At 41.0% G+C, this 16,122-nt stretch overlaps 2 protein-coding genes across 5 annotated transcripts; one reads left to right on the top strand and one right to left on the bottom strand.

The window, feature by feature from the left end:
* The first annotated feature begins 431 nt into the window (after window positions 1-431).
* On the top strand, window positions 432-7,996 carry cop1 (COP1 E3 ubiquitin ligase). The gene is made up of 20 exons (XM_028428336.1): window positions 432-1,123; window positions 1,234-1,293; window positions 1,482-1,579; window positions 1,733-1,797; window positions 1,887-2,006; window positions 3,390-3,458; window positions 3,541-3,600; window positions 3,714-3,793; window positions 3,973-4,036; window positions 4,126-4,240; window positions 4,449-4,584; window positions 4,713-4,856; window positions 4,984-5,092; window positions 5,201-5,282; window positions 5,387-5,503; window positions 5,761-5,878; window positions 6,017-6,141; window positions 6,229-6,389; window positions 6,469-6,513; window positions 7,477-7,996. The coding sequence occupies exons 1-20, from the start codon at window positions 765-767 to the stop codon at window positions 7,492-7,494; spliced, it is 2,145 nt and encodes a 714-aa protein (XP_028284137.1). The 5' UTR covers window positions 432-764; the 3' UTR covers window positions 7,495-7,996.
* Window positions 7,997-10,041: 2,045 nt separating this feature from the next.
* On the bottom strand, window positions 10,042-15,405 carry LOC114449643 (LIM/homeobox protein Lhx8-like). 4 transcript variants are annotated; one of them, XM_028427457.1, is made up of 8 exons: window positions 15,251-15,405; window positions 14,024-14,182; window positions 13,475-13,596; window positions 12,454-12,674; window positions 12,137-12,240; window positions 11,560-11,655; window positions 10,892-11,066; window positions 10,042-10,778 (listed from the first exon to the last, which is right to left on the bottom strand). In XM_028427457.1, exons 1-8 carry the CDS (start codon window positions 15,275-15,277, stop codon window positions 10,702-10,704), a joined length of 981 nt encoding a protein of 326 aa, XP_028283258.1. In that variant the 5' UTR covers window positions 15,278-15,405; the 3' UTR covers window positions 10,042-10,701. The 4 variants fall into 4 exon arrangements, with proteins under 4 accessions (XP_028283258.1, XP_028283256.1, XP_028283257.1 ...); XM_028427455.1 differs by lacking the exon at window positions 15,251-15,405 and adding an exon at window positions 14,443-14,670; XM_028427456.1 differs by lacking the exon at window positions 15,251-15,405 and adding an exon at window positions 14,443-14,670 and having other exon boundaries at window positions 12,454-12,671.
* Window positions 15,406-16,122: the final 717 nt, after the last annotated feature.

Genomic DNA, 16,122 nt, shown 5'->3' with positions numbered 1-16,122 from the left:
GACCTCCCTACTTGTTTTTAATCATCTGGTAAAATGACACATGTTTGAAGACACTTTGTATTTCTATGCTACACGAGGTAGGTATCCTATAATATTGCACATCTGTTGTGGTCTATGAGAGTACAGACACTGGCTGACCAAAGAAAATAATACATACTATGCTTCCTAAAATCAAATCAAATTAATATTTGTGTATATATTGTAAATAAAGAATATTTGTTCAAAATAAAATATGTTATTTGATTATGTAGCACAAGACTTCAATTAAATCACACTAAAATAGAATATAAAATAAATAAAATGTGTATGTATGTTAGTATAAAACATAAATAATAATATTGTCCTTGTAGTGCACTTAAACCCCCTCTCGCTAGTGGGCGGTAGTTGAAACCAGAGGGACAACGGCTACCTGGGTAATTGAGGAAGCTCAAGAGATTTCTCTCCGTAGCTAACAGTAGCTAACCGGCTAATCTCCTGCACAACGCAGTCGTACTTATTTTATTGCCGTTCTCAAATGTCCGCGCTTCTTTTTATTTACCTAAACAGTGATTTTGTAACACGCCGCCAGTGACAGTTGCGAAGAAGACACCAACGGACAAGTTTAAATACGCTGGATGTTTGGCCACTGTTGCTTTCTGCCAGGATGCTAGCACATAAGCAACCCAGCTAGCTAGCAAATCCGTTAAAGTAGCCAAATAGCAGCGCTGTCCGGATGCTCTCAACAGCAACGCACCGGATTCTGGGGAGTTTCTAGTCGGCCTTGCATGATGTCAAGCAACCGGCCACAGCAAAACGCCGGAGCGGCAAGTTCAGTGCCCAGCACAAGTAGTAGTAGTAGCAGCAACAGCAGCACAGGAGGCAACGCAAACGGTGGTAGTGGGAACAACGTCGTCACAAGTAATGGTAACAGTTCTGGAAACGTTGTGCCCTCCCGCTCCTTAGCAGCAGCCAGCGAGGGCTTGTCGGTGCCAAGTCTGGCCGCCGTGCCGTCGCCCCGGAGCGGGTTTGCTCCCCTGAGCAGACCGTCTGCTTCCTCAGGCAGCAGAAAGAGGTCCCTCCATCAAGCACCGTTATACAACGGCCTCTTAAATTCTTACGAAGATAAAAGCAACGATTTTGTTTGGTAAGTTTTCAGCTTGTGGATGATACAAAATGCAGAAGAAGGGTCATGGAAGCAAAGTGACGGTGCTGCCAAAGGAGAATGTTGACAGTGATTTTCTGTTTGTTTTTCAGCCCCATTTGCTTCGAAATGATAGAGGAGGCATACATGACGAAGTGTGGCCACAGTTTTTGGTAAGTGTTGTGCTGTAGGCTAACAAGCTTCTTGGACAAAAATAACTAAAAAGTGTGTGTGTGTGAATGACATATCTCTTTACACACAGCTTTGATTCAGCTTAAGTGTCACTAACTCAGGAATTTATTTTTGTCTTCATTTTTTAAGCACTGTTTGACTTATTTCTGCTTTGCCTCGTCTTTTGCAGTTTCAAGTGCATCCGCCAGAGCTTGGAGGACAGCAACAGATGCCCTAAATGTAACTATATTGTGGATAATGTGGATCAACTTTACCCAAACTTTCTTGGTAGGTATTCTGTGCCAGCAGCCTGGCTTATTGTTATTCACTTTCCATTACTTGGCGAGTGTCAGTGCTCAATAATCGTACTTTCATTCTTACTTTACTCATAAAGCTTTTCCTCCTCTGTCATTTACTCCATCCCTTCCCACCATTTTTCAGTAAATGAGCTGATCCTTAAACAGAAGCAGAGGTCAGAGGAGAAGAGGTTAAAATTAGATCATCCCGTAAGTAAACGCATGCGTACTGCCATTTTTTCCCACCTCTGCCTATAAGACACAAAGACTGTATTCTGATTGGTGTTTCTTACATCCAGAATGGGTCCAGATGGCAGGTCTTCCAGGACGTTCTGAGTCCTGATCAGGAAAACTTGGATCTTGCAAATGTTAATCTGATGCTGGAGCTCCTGGTTCAAAAGAAGAAGCAGCTTGAGGCGGTGAGTCAGGGTCACAATGCAAAGCATGTCTTGCTTTTGGCTGTTGAGCTTCACCCACGGATGGTGCTCATTTTAAGGACATTTTCACACCTATGGTGAATTTGTCTAAAAGAGATGATAAAGTTGTGTTGGAGTATTTTCTACATAGTTTAGTATATGTTATAATTCCCACTTGCACTACTGAATGTATTTAGATGAAGATCTTCCTTCACACAGCTGATCGGAAGAAGGAACTGATGGCAGCATGAGCTGGTGCAATGTCTGCACTCAGTGTAGTTGTTCAATTTTGATTAATTAACAAATTGAAAGAGAAATTAAATTAAGATTTTTAGTAGTATAATGTAAATTAGTAGAAATTTCATATTCACATTTCTTCCTACAGGCAGTGCTGAAAGAAGTCGAGAGTTGTTAAGCCATATGAATGGTACTATTCAGCTATAGTGGTGCTGTTGTCAGAGGGTCAGAGGCAGATGCTGGTGCGCAGCACTCCCTATGAACAGTCAGACATATCCCGTTTTCTTGTTTTTGTCTGTGTGACATGAAAAGAGAAGTAGGAACCACAACCTATCCTGTTGGCTTGTGTTCTGTAACATCAGCATTCTTCACACGGTGATTGAGGCCATAGAGTTACTAACACTTGTCTTGTAATTGAATTGCACCACATGTGAGGCATTTGCATTTCTTTAATGCAAATATGGAGAATACACCAGTGTGTGGTGGAGCTGTATATGCTTTAAGCCTGCTCCCTGCAAACTTATTGTCATATTTCTGTTTTTTAACAGACTGAGGGTCCACTGCTCACAATGCATTCTGGGACATGTAGGCATTACAAAACAAAAAAAGAACTCTGAGCAGGAAATCTTAGAAAAGTCAGCTTTCTTCAACTAGATACACTTACTGCCATTACAGACTGGACAGATGCATACATTGCGGCAGTTGTCATTTTCAAATCAGATACTCTGTGTTTATGTGGAGAAAGCTCACTTTTCCTTGTAGGTGTAAGGTCTACATCTGACCATCAGCAATTTCTAATTCTGTGTGTAATACCTTAAAATATTTTTGCAGGGGTTTTTTGTTTACCAGAACAATGAATCCAGATCAAGTTCTTCTATCAGTGTGCCTACTTCATCTTGCCACTTTGCTGCTATAAGGTTACTGATTTATTGTTTTCATGTTTGCCTCTATAGACATGTTTGATTTCATTCATGCATTGTTGAGGAGTCACAGAGTCTATGTGGCTATACACTTGATTTCTCAGTTAAGGAACATAGACATTTTTCCAGATGGGCAAGTCACTGAAACCTAAAGGCCTTATAAATTGCTGGTATAATCAGATTTTTTCTGTATTTTATGTATGTATCTGATAATCTGTCTCTCTTCCAGGAATCTCAGGCAGCTCAGAGACAGATCCTCATGGAGTTCCTCAAAGAAGCCAGAAGAAACAAGAGAGAGGTACTGCTGGCATTAGTATTAGAGTTTATGTAAAAAAGTCCAAGTGTGTGCATGTTCATTTGTGATTATGGTTTGTCAACAGCAACTAGAGCAACTGCAGAAAGAGCTCAACTTTCTTGAAGAAGACATTAAGCGTGTCGAGGTAAGCAACACTGTATGTGTGTAATGTAACCGTGTTTTATTGTGAAATCGATAACTGGAACTGCTGATAATTACAACTTTATACAAACCAGTTATTTTGGTGTCATTTTCCAGGAAATGAGTGGGCTGTACTCGCCAATAGTGGAGGCAGAGTGTACTGTGCCTAATGTTGAGGCTCCCCCTCCAGCTCCCAGGTACTGTTGATCTCTAGTGTCTGTGCAGGAAATAATTCATCTTAAGAGATGCAGCTTGTTTTTGGTCACCAAAATAGAACGTTGAGCCAAACAGATGTTAGCCTACTGATGCAACCAGCTACTGAGTTAATAACAAACTCTAGGATGTTATTATTTATTCTTTTTCTTTTGTCGAATAGTTGTAGCAGTATTATAGAGCCACCCGACTACAGCCAGCCTCCAGGATTTGGTGCAACAACGCAGGTATGTCAATGCAAAATAATTTAACTGGTAATGATAAATGTATTAATTTTGTGCTGACTGAACTGTACTGGTTGGGACTGCTTGTGCAGGGAAAACGACAGACCTGGTACAACAGCACACTGGCCTCAAGAAGAAAGAGGCTGATGGCTCATTTTGAGGATCTGGAGCAGTGCTATTTCTCCAACAAAATGTCACGCATTACAGGTACTTATCTCAAGGGGCTGAGTTCAGACACTATTAAATATTCTTAACATTTTATGTCATTGTAGCAACTACATACAGATAGCACATGGGCTTTTGTTTTAAACTCTATATTTCTTATCATTTAAACATCACTGCTTTCTATCAGTGTGTTTCTTATTTGGAATGATAATAACTGTGTACTGACGATGTGTGTCTGTGGTGTTTTCAGATGAGGGCAGGAATCTGAACCAGCTGGATGATTTCATGGAGTGTTTGTCCAAGTTCACCCGCTACAACTCTGTGCGCCCACTGGCCACCCTCTCCTACGCCAGTGACCTCTACAACGGCTCCAGTATTGTCTCCAGGTATGAAAAGGAAATGCCATCTATCTATAATTCACGTGTAATATGTTCTTCACATGTTTCTTGTCACGATCCTGTGACCAAAGACACCTCTCACCTCTTTTATGCCGTCTCTGGCTGCATTGTTTCAGTATTGAGTTTGACCGTGACTGTGACTACTTTGCCATTGCTGGTGTGACGAAGAAGATCAAGGTGTTTGAATATGGCACTGTGATCCAGGATGCAGTGGACATCCACTACCCTGTCAACGAAATGACCTGCAATTCCAAAATCAGGTGAGGAAGACAACGTCCTGCTGTACACAGTTCCATTAGAAATGTGCTCATGTAGGCCAATACATCACGGCCACCTTTTACTGGACAGACAGACATCTTAAAAATAATCTCATCACCTGTGTTGCAGCTGTATTAGCTGGAGCAGTTACCACAAGAACCTTCTAGCCAGCAGTGACTACGAGGGTACTGTCATCCTGTGGGACGGATTCACCGGCCAGAGGTCCAAAGTTTACCAGGTCTGATACTTAGAACATTGCTTTTGTCATAAGTTGTTGTCTGTAGGGATGCACTAATCTGATATTAATTTCGATATTGGCCACAATATTGATGAAATTATATATTAGGAGCATGAAAAACGGTGTTGGAGTGTCGACTTCAATCTGATGGACCCCAAGCTTCTAGCATCTGGCTCTGATGATGCTAAAGGTAACTAAGGGGCACAGCGTCTGAGACATAAATCTCCCTCCAGCTTCCATAGCAGCGTAGTGTTACCCGTGCTAAAATCTTTGTTCCTTTCCCCCCCTCTTCAGTGAAATTGTGGTCAACCAATCTTGAAAATTCAGTGGCTAGCATCGAGGCTAAGGCCAACGTCTGCTGTGTTAAATTCAGCCCGACCTCCAGGTATCATCTGGCCTTCGGCTGTGCAGGTAAGACGGGGAGTGGTTATCTTCAGTATGTAATTATTTGAATGTATTTTAGATATGTTGAATATTTCTTTCTCTTGTTATGTATAATTATTGATACTCTCACCTCCCATCACTGCAAATATAGAATGTCAGAAGAATGTCATTATCTAGTCCTCACAATGGAGGTATAAGAATTACCAGATATATTTGGTCATACACAGAAAGTAGGGAGAGTTGTGACTGAAATTATTCTATTGTTTTTTTTCTTTTGCCCACAGACCACTGTGTTCACTACTATGACCTACGTAACACTAAGCAGCCAATCATGGTGTTCAAAGGCCACAGGAAGGCTGTGTCCTATGCCAAGTTTGTCAACGGAGAGGAGATTGTTTCTGCGTAAGAGGATTTACTTCACATTTCACACTGCTTATTGTATATGTTTTCCCTGTACCAACTAGTACCAAAGTCATACAGCTTTTGTTTTGGGACAATGACACAGACCTATCATTTCTGACACCACACTGTAATCCACAGTTCCACTGACAGCCAACTGAAGCTGTGGAACGTCAACAAGCCTCACTGTCTGCGCTCCTTCAAGGGTCACATCAATGAGAAAAACTTTGTGGGCCTGGCGTCCAACGGAGACTATGTTGCCTGCGGTAAGCAAAGCGGTTACGTCTGTATTACATCAATAAGCATAAATAATGCATACTAATGGAAATGAAACATTGTCTTCTGTGATGCAGGCAGTGAGAACAACTCCCTATATCTATACTACAAAGGACTTTCCAAGACACTGCTAACATTCAAGTTTGACACAGTGAAGAGCGTCCTGGACAAGGACAAGAAGGAAGACGACACCAATGAGTTTGTCAGTGCTGTCTGCTGGAGAGCCCTGCCTGATGGAGTGAGTCAATAACAGTCCTACTGTGACACTAGCTCATACTGCTTTCCAAGACTTTACGTGTTTATACTTTGCTTTTCAGGAGTCAAATGTTCTCATTGCTGCAAACAGTCAAGGAACAATCAAGGTTGGTGTTTCTGAATATATCCAAAGTTCAAATATTATATTATAAAATTGTTTTAGCATTTGCAGCATTTAGCATAAGCAGTCAATATCTATCAGCAGCCAGATTATAACAATCTAGCTTACCAATATATTTTAGCCCTACATTTCTTCAGATTAGGAACTCAAGCATCTGTGTTCATTGTAGATGAAGTGTTTCTGCATGCACATAAACACCGTGCATTATCAATAAGTCTGCAAAAATGTGTTGTTCTGCAACCCGGTGAATACAAAGACATCAGTGTTTTGCATGATTAATATAGTTTAAAGCTGAGAATACACCAAGGTAGCTTTATATCTGATATAAAGCTACCTTATATCTTTCTCAAAGATGCTGACTTCTGGAAAAAAAAGATTTATCTGCTCCAAACAATTATTGCACATGCAAACAAACAATAAATGTGCTGGGGTTTCAGGTTTCCTACTTTCATGTTAATGGGTTTCAGGTTACTGACACATTTAAAGGCACCGTCCTGTTTGTTGTTTCTACCAAGAAAGGAAACAAACACTGTTATAATCCTGTTTTACTAACCCTAAACAAGTTGCTAGATCTTCTCTGAACCACACACAGTAGCCTACATGTAGTTTTACTCCCTAAAACCTGGCAACCCACAGCCTCATTGAAGGGGTGTATAGGGGCACACTGTGCTGGCAGGCAGGGCTGCTTCCTCAGGTAGCTTCTTTTGTCCAGGCAAAGTCTGTTTTCTGTACAAATTTTAAATGTTTTAAAACCAGAATGTTGGCAGCTGTGAAAATTGGGTAAATATAACTTTAAATGTCTCATCATATATCCTAAAATAATGTGAATTGGAGTTGTGTTGGGACGTTATTGTGGAGCTCACCTTTCCTTGTTGCATGCAGCACCAGTGTGTTGACTGTGGTCATGTACTCTACAGATAGCTCACAGCGTTATCTCTTCCCTGCACAGGTACTTGAGCTTGTCTGAAGATCCACCATAACTTTAGCAGGCATCAGGACTACCGTCCACCACTCTTGGTTCAGTGGTAGGGTCAGGGAAATCCCAGGCTGCTGAGCAACAGGAGAGCTGGAAAAGACTTATCTTATTTCTGATCAGCAGCACAGACTCTGGACCCGTACTTGGCACGGAGAAGATGCACTGCAACAAAACCAGGACTTAGCTCGGGCACAAAGGAAAGTTCTTTCGTTTCAGTAAAATTAAACGCCTACAGTTGAAGACCTCTTTATGGTTTTAGGTCAGATCATTTTTGTTCTTAATTTAGCTGAGGGCACATCCAGCCAAACACTCCAAGTATTTTCTCTTTTAAAGGCCAAAGCACAAACAAAATGAAATGCAAAAATGACGTCTTCATGTGAAGCTTTTTAAAAACTCCCCTTGTTTGTCACCCCTGACCTGTATGTGCAGTTTATGTGTCGTCTTTTGTTCAGATTGGGAGAAATCAGTTTTAATAAATATAAATTTCATTCTGTCCGGCCTATTGGCAGTTTCTTTTTCTGAGGGTAGTGTGGTCAAGTCAGTGAACTCTAAAAAAGAAACGCCTCCCTGTCTTCACAACAATCTTCATTTAACTGTAACTTCAGGCACTGGTCTGCAGTGCTACATGGAACTGGATGGGTTTGTTTTGTTGTTGTTTCATATAAAAAAAACAAAAACCTCGCAGAATCAGTTTTAGTTTTTTTTTACAGTAGCAAACAGAATTACTCTTCACATACTGTAGGGTTAAATGTATCATCTGAACTGAGCTGCGTTGTAAAGGCAAACTGCTGTCAGTTTCTGTGGAGTGGTGATCCTTGATGACGCCGAGACCTGCCTATTTTATGATAACTGAGTGAGAGAAGTGTTTTGTATTTGTATAACTGAATAAATTATTTCGAAATAATTCTGTTGGGGTTGTTGATATTTTGATGCCTTCTGACTGGATCACATTATTGTGAATATCACAATAAATTATTACATGCATTTATTAACTTATACAACGCAAACAGCCAGCTTGAGCTGATTGTTTGACGAGGTCAGGTCAGAGATAGGTATCCATTCTAGTGAAATCCTGACTGAACTGTGAAGTGAGAAAACTAAGGGTTTCTGTGTTTTAGGGGCCATTAAAGAGTAGATTTGTTGTGAGTTATGTAGGATTAATAAAAAAAAATTGTTCTACTTTTATTTGATCAATAATTTTCTGTAAGTGTATGCATCACAGAAACATTGATCCAATGAGAGGCTCTTAAGTTGGCCATTCATACCTTTTAAATGGGCGGGGTTTGTTATTGTGTTACTTCCGCCCGCTGCAGTGAACCAATCACAAACCAGCTAGCCGTGTCGTTAGTTCGCGATAGTTAGAAGCCGGAAGTACATCGCAGTTTTTCACTTGAACTCTCTGTGAAAAAGTCGAGGAAAACAGCTAAGGATCGCCTACACTAGAAATGAATTTGGAGGAGAAAACAGGGGGAGTAACACTGGGGATTAGCATCCACACCTGCGGGGTCTGTCGGCTGTTTGGCGCCCAGCTGTCAGACTTGTCCCTAATTTTCAGGATGGAGTTTAAAGTTAAGCAGCAGCTGCATGGCCACGCCACCAGATACCTCATCTAACAGGACGGAAGGATGGACTTCATTTTCACGATCACTTAAAGGTTAGCCATTTAAATCTAATAATCTGCCATGACTGTGGACGTCAGACTGCTGCTGCTGGTGTTATACACATAACTTCAGTGTTTGTCTATTTGGATAAAATATATGTTGCTTGTAAATCTGTACATTCATTCAATGTATTTATGATATTGATAGTGTGGTGTGGTGATGTGATCACTGTGGATTAATCGCGGCTGTGTAGGCTTTGATTGGATTGATTTACATAAATTGATGACATGTTTTCTACAGTCAGACTGTTCACCATGCTGTTTTTGCTGTGATCTTGTTTGTTCCTCTCTCCGTGGATCATTTATGAAGTTACTGCACTTGTGCCATGTGCGTAATAAGTAAAAAATAGAGTTACTACAAACTGCTCCCTGTAGGAGCTGTGCTGGGATAATCTTAGAAACGAGCCATAGCTGTGCGCGCAGGTGTAGGCAGAGCACCTGTCAGCATGTTCCACAGACACGTCACGTGATCGTGTGCTGGTGAAAACAATCAGCTGGGTGAGTGACGTCACAGCTGATTCTCACATGGTCTTGTACGCTACAATATGTTAATGTGTTTTGAACCTTCACTGCCTCCTGCCTCTCTCACAGCTGAGGATGGGAAAGGGGGCAGAGGCAGAGGTTTCAGAGTCATGCTTTAATGCTGACATTTATGGACTACATGGGCTTAATTGACACTTTTCCTTTCAGATCATGGAAATTTGGGTCAAGTCTGCATCAGTTATTCTCAATGAAAACTGTAAATTAGACCTGACTGTCAGCAATAAACACAACAAGTCATAGATTGGAGATGTATTTCTTGACAGGCAGGAAGAACTAATCTCAAAAATGTAACCATGTCCATTTTACAAAAGAACTATGACTCGATGCAATGCAGCATTACCTTTTATTTTCTTTTAGCTAATGTGAAAACCCATCGATCCCCAGCCTGCAGCTTATACAGATTCTGACATTTACAGAACAAGAAAACAGACCGTTAGCCACCTGTGCCTGCAACAAACACCCTGTACAATATGTTACGAACAGCTGTGCATAATTCAACATGTAGATGTGCCCATAGTGTGTGCTTTGTATATATTTATGTTGTCAAGCAGACTGAAGGCTATGACTGTACCATCTCTGGTTTAATTTGTACTGTCACCCAATCTGAATGCTGTAGTAGTCTTAGAATGAAAAAAAATTCTTATTTTCACCTTTGTTAGATTCTTAAAAGAAAAGCAATGTCCTCACAACCAAAGTCATTTTACATCATTTCTAACAAAGTGCCTCATTGCATTAAATCCTCCAAATAAATTAATACAAACAATTTCATACATATACATATGAACAAAAGCTTTTTACATATACCAGTATTATACTTGACATATTTACTTATTCTCAGGACTGAAATAAATCACACATCAGGCAGCAGTCAAATTTCAGTGCTTCTTTCAGCTTTACAGTTCATCAAAGTAATCCATCCAATCCTTGTAGGATTGACTTGCTCCTTGTCCTCCCATCAGCTAATCAGGGCCTGGTTTATGGAGGTGAACTGGAACTCAGGTGTGGCTGACTGGCAGTTGTGTCAATGAATGAGACATCAGTGGCTGAAGTAAAAGTGGGTCTGGAGTTTGGACTGGAAAAGTAAAAACAAAAACACTGTTAATCTGCCATTGCCAAAAAAAGTGACCAAGTATGTTAGCTGTGGAGGTCAGTATACTGTTGTGTGTTTAGTGTTGCATTTTTTACCATCCATATAAGTCAGCGTAGTGAGCAGGGGTGCATCTGGAGAAATATAAGTTGTGTATTGCAGGTCCAGTGGTGGTGTCAGCTGACCAGGAGCAAGTGAAGTCATCATGGATGAGGAGACCGGACTTGGACTAATGTGTTTCTTTTGACGAGCCCGACAATTCTGAAACCAAACCTAGGTGGAGGGAGGCTGGTTTATGATGTGTTTTCAGAGTTAGATTGTCCTATCAGGAGCTGAGGTGGTGCCTGCTGGTTCCACAACTAATACTTCAATCCCCCCTTTAGACAGTGTCTAAGCATTACTTATACACGGCCCTCTCACTATTAACCTAAAGTTCACAGCTCTTTAAATCTTGCAGTAATAAGCTGGCTTCAGTTTCTATGCTCAGAGTCTTAGGAAATGTGATAGTCAGTGCAAACATCAGTGTTCTTGTAAATAAAGGAGCTGGTTAACTGGCAGAAAGGGAAAAACTATGTCACTCATTCACATCACTGAGCATGTGCATTTCAATAATACACAAAAGATGGAGCCTAACGGTAGGACAGCTTCATCACATAATAGACTTCTGTTTTGAGAATTTATCCTGACTAACTTCAAGCCACTTTCAAACTAAATAGTTAAGTTAATTACAGTATTAACCAAGTTAATAAAGTAAAAGTTGCTTTACCTGAATAACTCTGCGGCTAAGACCAGTCCTCTCTGCCAGCTTCTGCAGAGTCTGAGCATCGGGGTTGTTATCTTTGGCAAACTGTGTTTGCATCACCTGCACAGGTGCAGAAGATATTTTCATTTTAGGATTTGTTCTTGACTTTGCCCTTAATTTAAAAAGGTCAGTAAGGACAGACGGGAAGTAATGGGGACAGGGACAGGAGCCGACATGCAGCAAAGGGTGCAGGTTAGACTTAAACATGCACTGCTGTAGTGGGGACTCCAGGCTCTGTTAACAGGACACACATAACTCACCTGGATGAGTTTAATTAAGTTAATTATGTTAACATTAAATAGAGACCATTAACCTGGGCAGAAAGCTCAGTGTTTTGATACTTCCTGTTAACTGCCACTAGAGGGCAGAAAAACATTCTTAACAAAAGTGGCCAGCATTGCCTCCATCTTAGTAATATTAATATTCAAACAGTCACTGTATGTCTACTTAACATTGTTTTTTGGAGCTGTGTTCATATAGTTTATTCTACCAAAGCATCCACAGCAACATTAGGAACAAGACATGATGTTATCAAAATTACCTGTAGCTGATCCACAGTGAAGCTGGTCCTGGCCCTCTTAGCAGGCCGGGGTATGGTGCTGGAATCATCTTTGTCTGCCACCCCTTCCTCCACCATGGGTTGCTCTTTAAGACACAGCATGGTGATGTTAATCTCATTTTTTTAGAATTACATCAAAGTGTTTTTGTACAGGTTCACGCAATAATCCCATCCTGTAGGTGCACGTCTTCTCCTTACTCTGTGATGAAAAGTGGCCGCTAGCTTTATTTAATATATTACGATTAGCGCTCGTCACTGAAGACCATTTACATTAAACTTGCTCTGGTCCATAAACGCACCATTCTCCTTGGCACGTTTAAGGTTCTCCATCATGATGTCATAGTGGGGTCGGCAGAAAACCCTGTTCTCTAGGAGTCCGCACTCCTCCCCGGTGGACAGTTGACGCTTGCAAGAAGTGCAGGAGAAACAGGCCAAGTGGAAGGTGCTGCCTCTGGCCCGACGGACCCAGTCATTGGAATGGATGTTACGGCCACAACGAGCACACCGGGTCCCATACCTCCTGAAGAGAGACGGGAAACCCTTGTCAGATGTTGGCACCGGCCTCTGGTCCGTGCTGGGTTTAATGCTATATAAGTCTTACCACTTGTTTATCACAGACTAAAAACACTCCTGTCTGTCCAGCCTGCACCTACCAGCATGTGCAACCTGGACTGACTGAGCACGCTTAAAGTCATAATATGATTCCAGTGTTGCTTGTGATGGGATTGTAGTAAATATAAATATGAATCAGCACTTGCTTTGAAACAAACCTATCCATTTTTAATCATCATTCATTTTGCCTTAAGGGGAAAAAGTTACATCTCCTTCACACAGGGTTCCTACACAGGATGAATTTAATTTGATTAATTTCATGATATTTTTTTAAAAAAAGTATGGAAATATTTAGACTATTTTGTGTTTTTTTAATTATTAATTGATATAACACAGAATTAACCAGATTTAAATTGCTCACCCAGACCCAAAATGGAATCATTGAGTCTCCCCCAGATACACAAATGTGAAGTTCATAAATTTGAGTCTGTAAAAGCTGGGGATTTTTAAATGTGTAGGAACCCTGTACACACAGTTGTGTTTTCCTCTTAGTCATGTAAAAGCCATCACTTGGATTTTTCTATGAGTCAGCAGCATTGTGTGGTGTTCTGAGTCACATATTAAATTGTTAGTCCAACAGGATTCTACATTAACACCTCTGCTGCAGTGACTGTGGCAGCATGCCATCATGGTTACCCTTCACTATATGCTCACTTTAATAGACTATAATAGGCTATAGAAAACGTTTAAGACATTTTTGTGACGTACCTAAAGTAATCAAGTTTGCAGAAAACCTGTTTATCTTTGATGTAACAGCTCACATGTCGCCCCAGTGATGTTTTACAGACCGTACAGGAGAGGCAACGCACATGCCAGCACAGGTTGTTAACCTAAGATGGAGAACAGGAGAGAGTTCAGTAAAAACGACCAGCAGCATTTGTTTTTTTCCTTTGAGACAGTACACTGTAACCAGTTGCTGTAAAAATTACATTAAGTCGTTGGCAACCCTGCTTACAGTAAATTTCCGTTGTTTTTGTTTTTTACAGTGTAACTGTTCCTTCAATAAATATATTTTTGACTGCAGTTTAACGGCTTTAATTATAGATTTACAGAATAACATGAATCTAAACCATGTTCTTCATTGTAAATTACATTTCAGTCATTTAAACCTTAGCCTTTGACCAATTTAAATAAAAAACACTCAGAAAAACTTTTGAAAGTTGTAAATATCAATTTCTTTTTCCCCTAAATAACACAGCCACATCAGCAGGTCTGAGCAGTCCTGCTGTCACCGGGCTGCCCTGACGGAAGTCTGACCTTCAGCAGGTATCTGTCCACTATCTCCAGGCCGCAGGCGCTGCACACGGTCTTCCCCGACAGGGAGGTCACTGTGGGCACGGAGGACGAGGAGGACGAGGAGAGGGAGGACGGAGAGTACGAGTCGTCGTCAAATATATCATCCGGCCCATAGGAGCCCTGTCAGAGACAGTCCCACAACCACATATAGCGACTTACTCATTAGAAACCTTTCGATAAAAACAAAAAAAAGCCTACACTACACAACATGGAAGGAAAGAGGTTTAACCACTGTTGGAAAGTTCGTTTGGCTAACAAAACATTTACCAGTCAATTCAGAAGTGATGTCTGCATTTTAATATGATGTGCGTCAGCAGTATTTCATTATATTTTTTCGCCAAGGTGTAAAAAGTGGTGTAATTAGGAAAGAAATCACCTACGGTGTCCATAAAAACATGTCCGTGCTGTAGCTGGGTGAAAACGGGCTCAGTCTGCGGGCTCTCCCCCTCTGACATGCTGCCACCGTCCGGGCCGACGCACACGCCTGAGTGCCTATCGGCTGATGTCGGCTCTTATCTACCTGGCAGCCAGGTATCAGAGTTACAGGCATGTGCGCCTTTAAATTCTTTATTTTTACCCTCAGGCCCAGCGAAGCCTGTAATGTATCATCGTTTTCACGCCATTAAAATATGAATAATAATATCGATAATAACAGTGGCTCGCGCGTCCTACCTGGAGGCCTCGCGCGCACCTGAACCTCACTAAGGTTGATTGTGTTCATTTGCGCACGTGTGCAATCAGGTGAGTCCTGATTACGTCACAACAGCGGCTAGACCAGACTCCGGTCATAATTCTTTGTAATTTGTTTGTTTATGTTTAACCTACGCACCACCTCCAGAACTGAACATACAATTAAACAACAAATAAAACGAAATAAAACCTCAACTATATTTTACTGTAGAAACTAAAACACGTCGCTTTTGTTTGTTACATATACAAAGAAAAACATGTACAGGCTGCTAAAAACCTAATTTTCCCTGACCTCAGTGAAGGCCTCATATCTAAATACAGTGTTACATGTGCATAAATAGTTGCAGCACCATTCTTAAATAGTAAATAGTTTCTTAACTATTCCTAGAATAAAATGTAGGCTAATAAATAAAAAGAAACAAATTAAATTAAATTAAATTAAATTAAATATTGTGCAGCTAATTGCAGGTTATGTGGACTGCATTTGGCGCCACTCACCGTGCTGTTGGAGGCACAGTTAAACATTTTCACGCAGCATCCCCGCTCAGCCAGATGTTATATTCCACAGCAGCAGCAGCAGCGGCTCCGTGTTCAGTCCACTGTCCTGCGGCTCAGCGGGTCGCTCCTCGGATTTGCAGACTTTCTTCACTCTCTCTCTCGTGGTGGGACACCGGGAGGGGAGGGAGGCAGGTGGGGGGGAGTCAGTTTTAAGAAGCCCCAGCGCACCTCCCACTGAGGAGGCCAGGCCCCCCGCCCGCTGCACCATCGATGAAAAGTAGCTACACGTCTTTCCTGTGAGGTCTGAATGAGAGTTTTAAGATTTATTTTATTGTACTTCACTTATACTTTATATTTTGCCTTGGCCTGCCTACATATGCTGGGCTAAGGCAGGGCCCCTGTGTGTCTTGACTGTCAGGGGCCCAAAACATAGACTTCTTTTAATAATAAAAATGATTTGATGTTGTATATTCTGTGTAAAAATAAAAACCACACCGCTTTGCAATCAACCACTATGAATACATCTGCCATTCATTATTTATGATGATTTATGATGTTTGTTGAGCAGGTTAAATATTTATAAACAGTGGGGGAAAAATAATGAAACGGACAAATATTTTGCTAAAAAAAAAATATTAAAGACGCTAATTAACAGTTTGAAAAGCTGAAAAGCTGTGGTGATTTAAGTCAACATCTTTTCTGTGTGAGGCGTTCAGGTTCTGTTAGCTCAGTCTGACTTTATCAGTATCTTTTCCTTTCCTGCCATCAGGGACATTATGAAAACATCACAGGTCATGTTCAGGGACTGAATTGTATTTATTTAGATATTCACACTAGCTGCAGCAGCAAAAAATATATTGATTTAACCCTTC

The sequence above is a fragment of the Parambassis ranga genome, chromosome 17 (assembly GCF_900634625.1).
Source record: "Parambassis ranga chromosome 17, fParRan2.1, whole genome shotgun sequence".
In the NCBI taxonomy this organism is placed as follows: Eukaryota; Metazoa; Chordata; class Actinopteri; family Ambassidae; genus Parambassis; species Parambassis ranga.
Note: the sequence above shows the minus strand (reverse complement) of the source record. Positions and strands in the feature narration are given on the sequence as shown.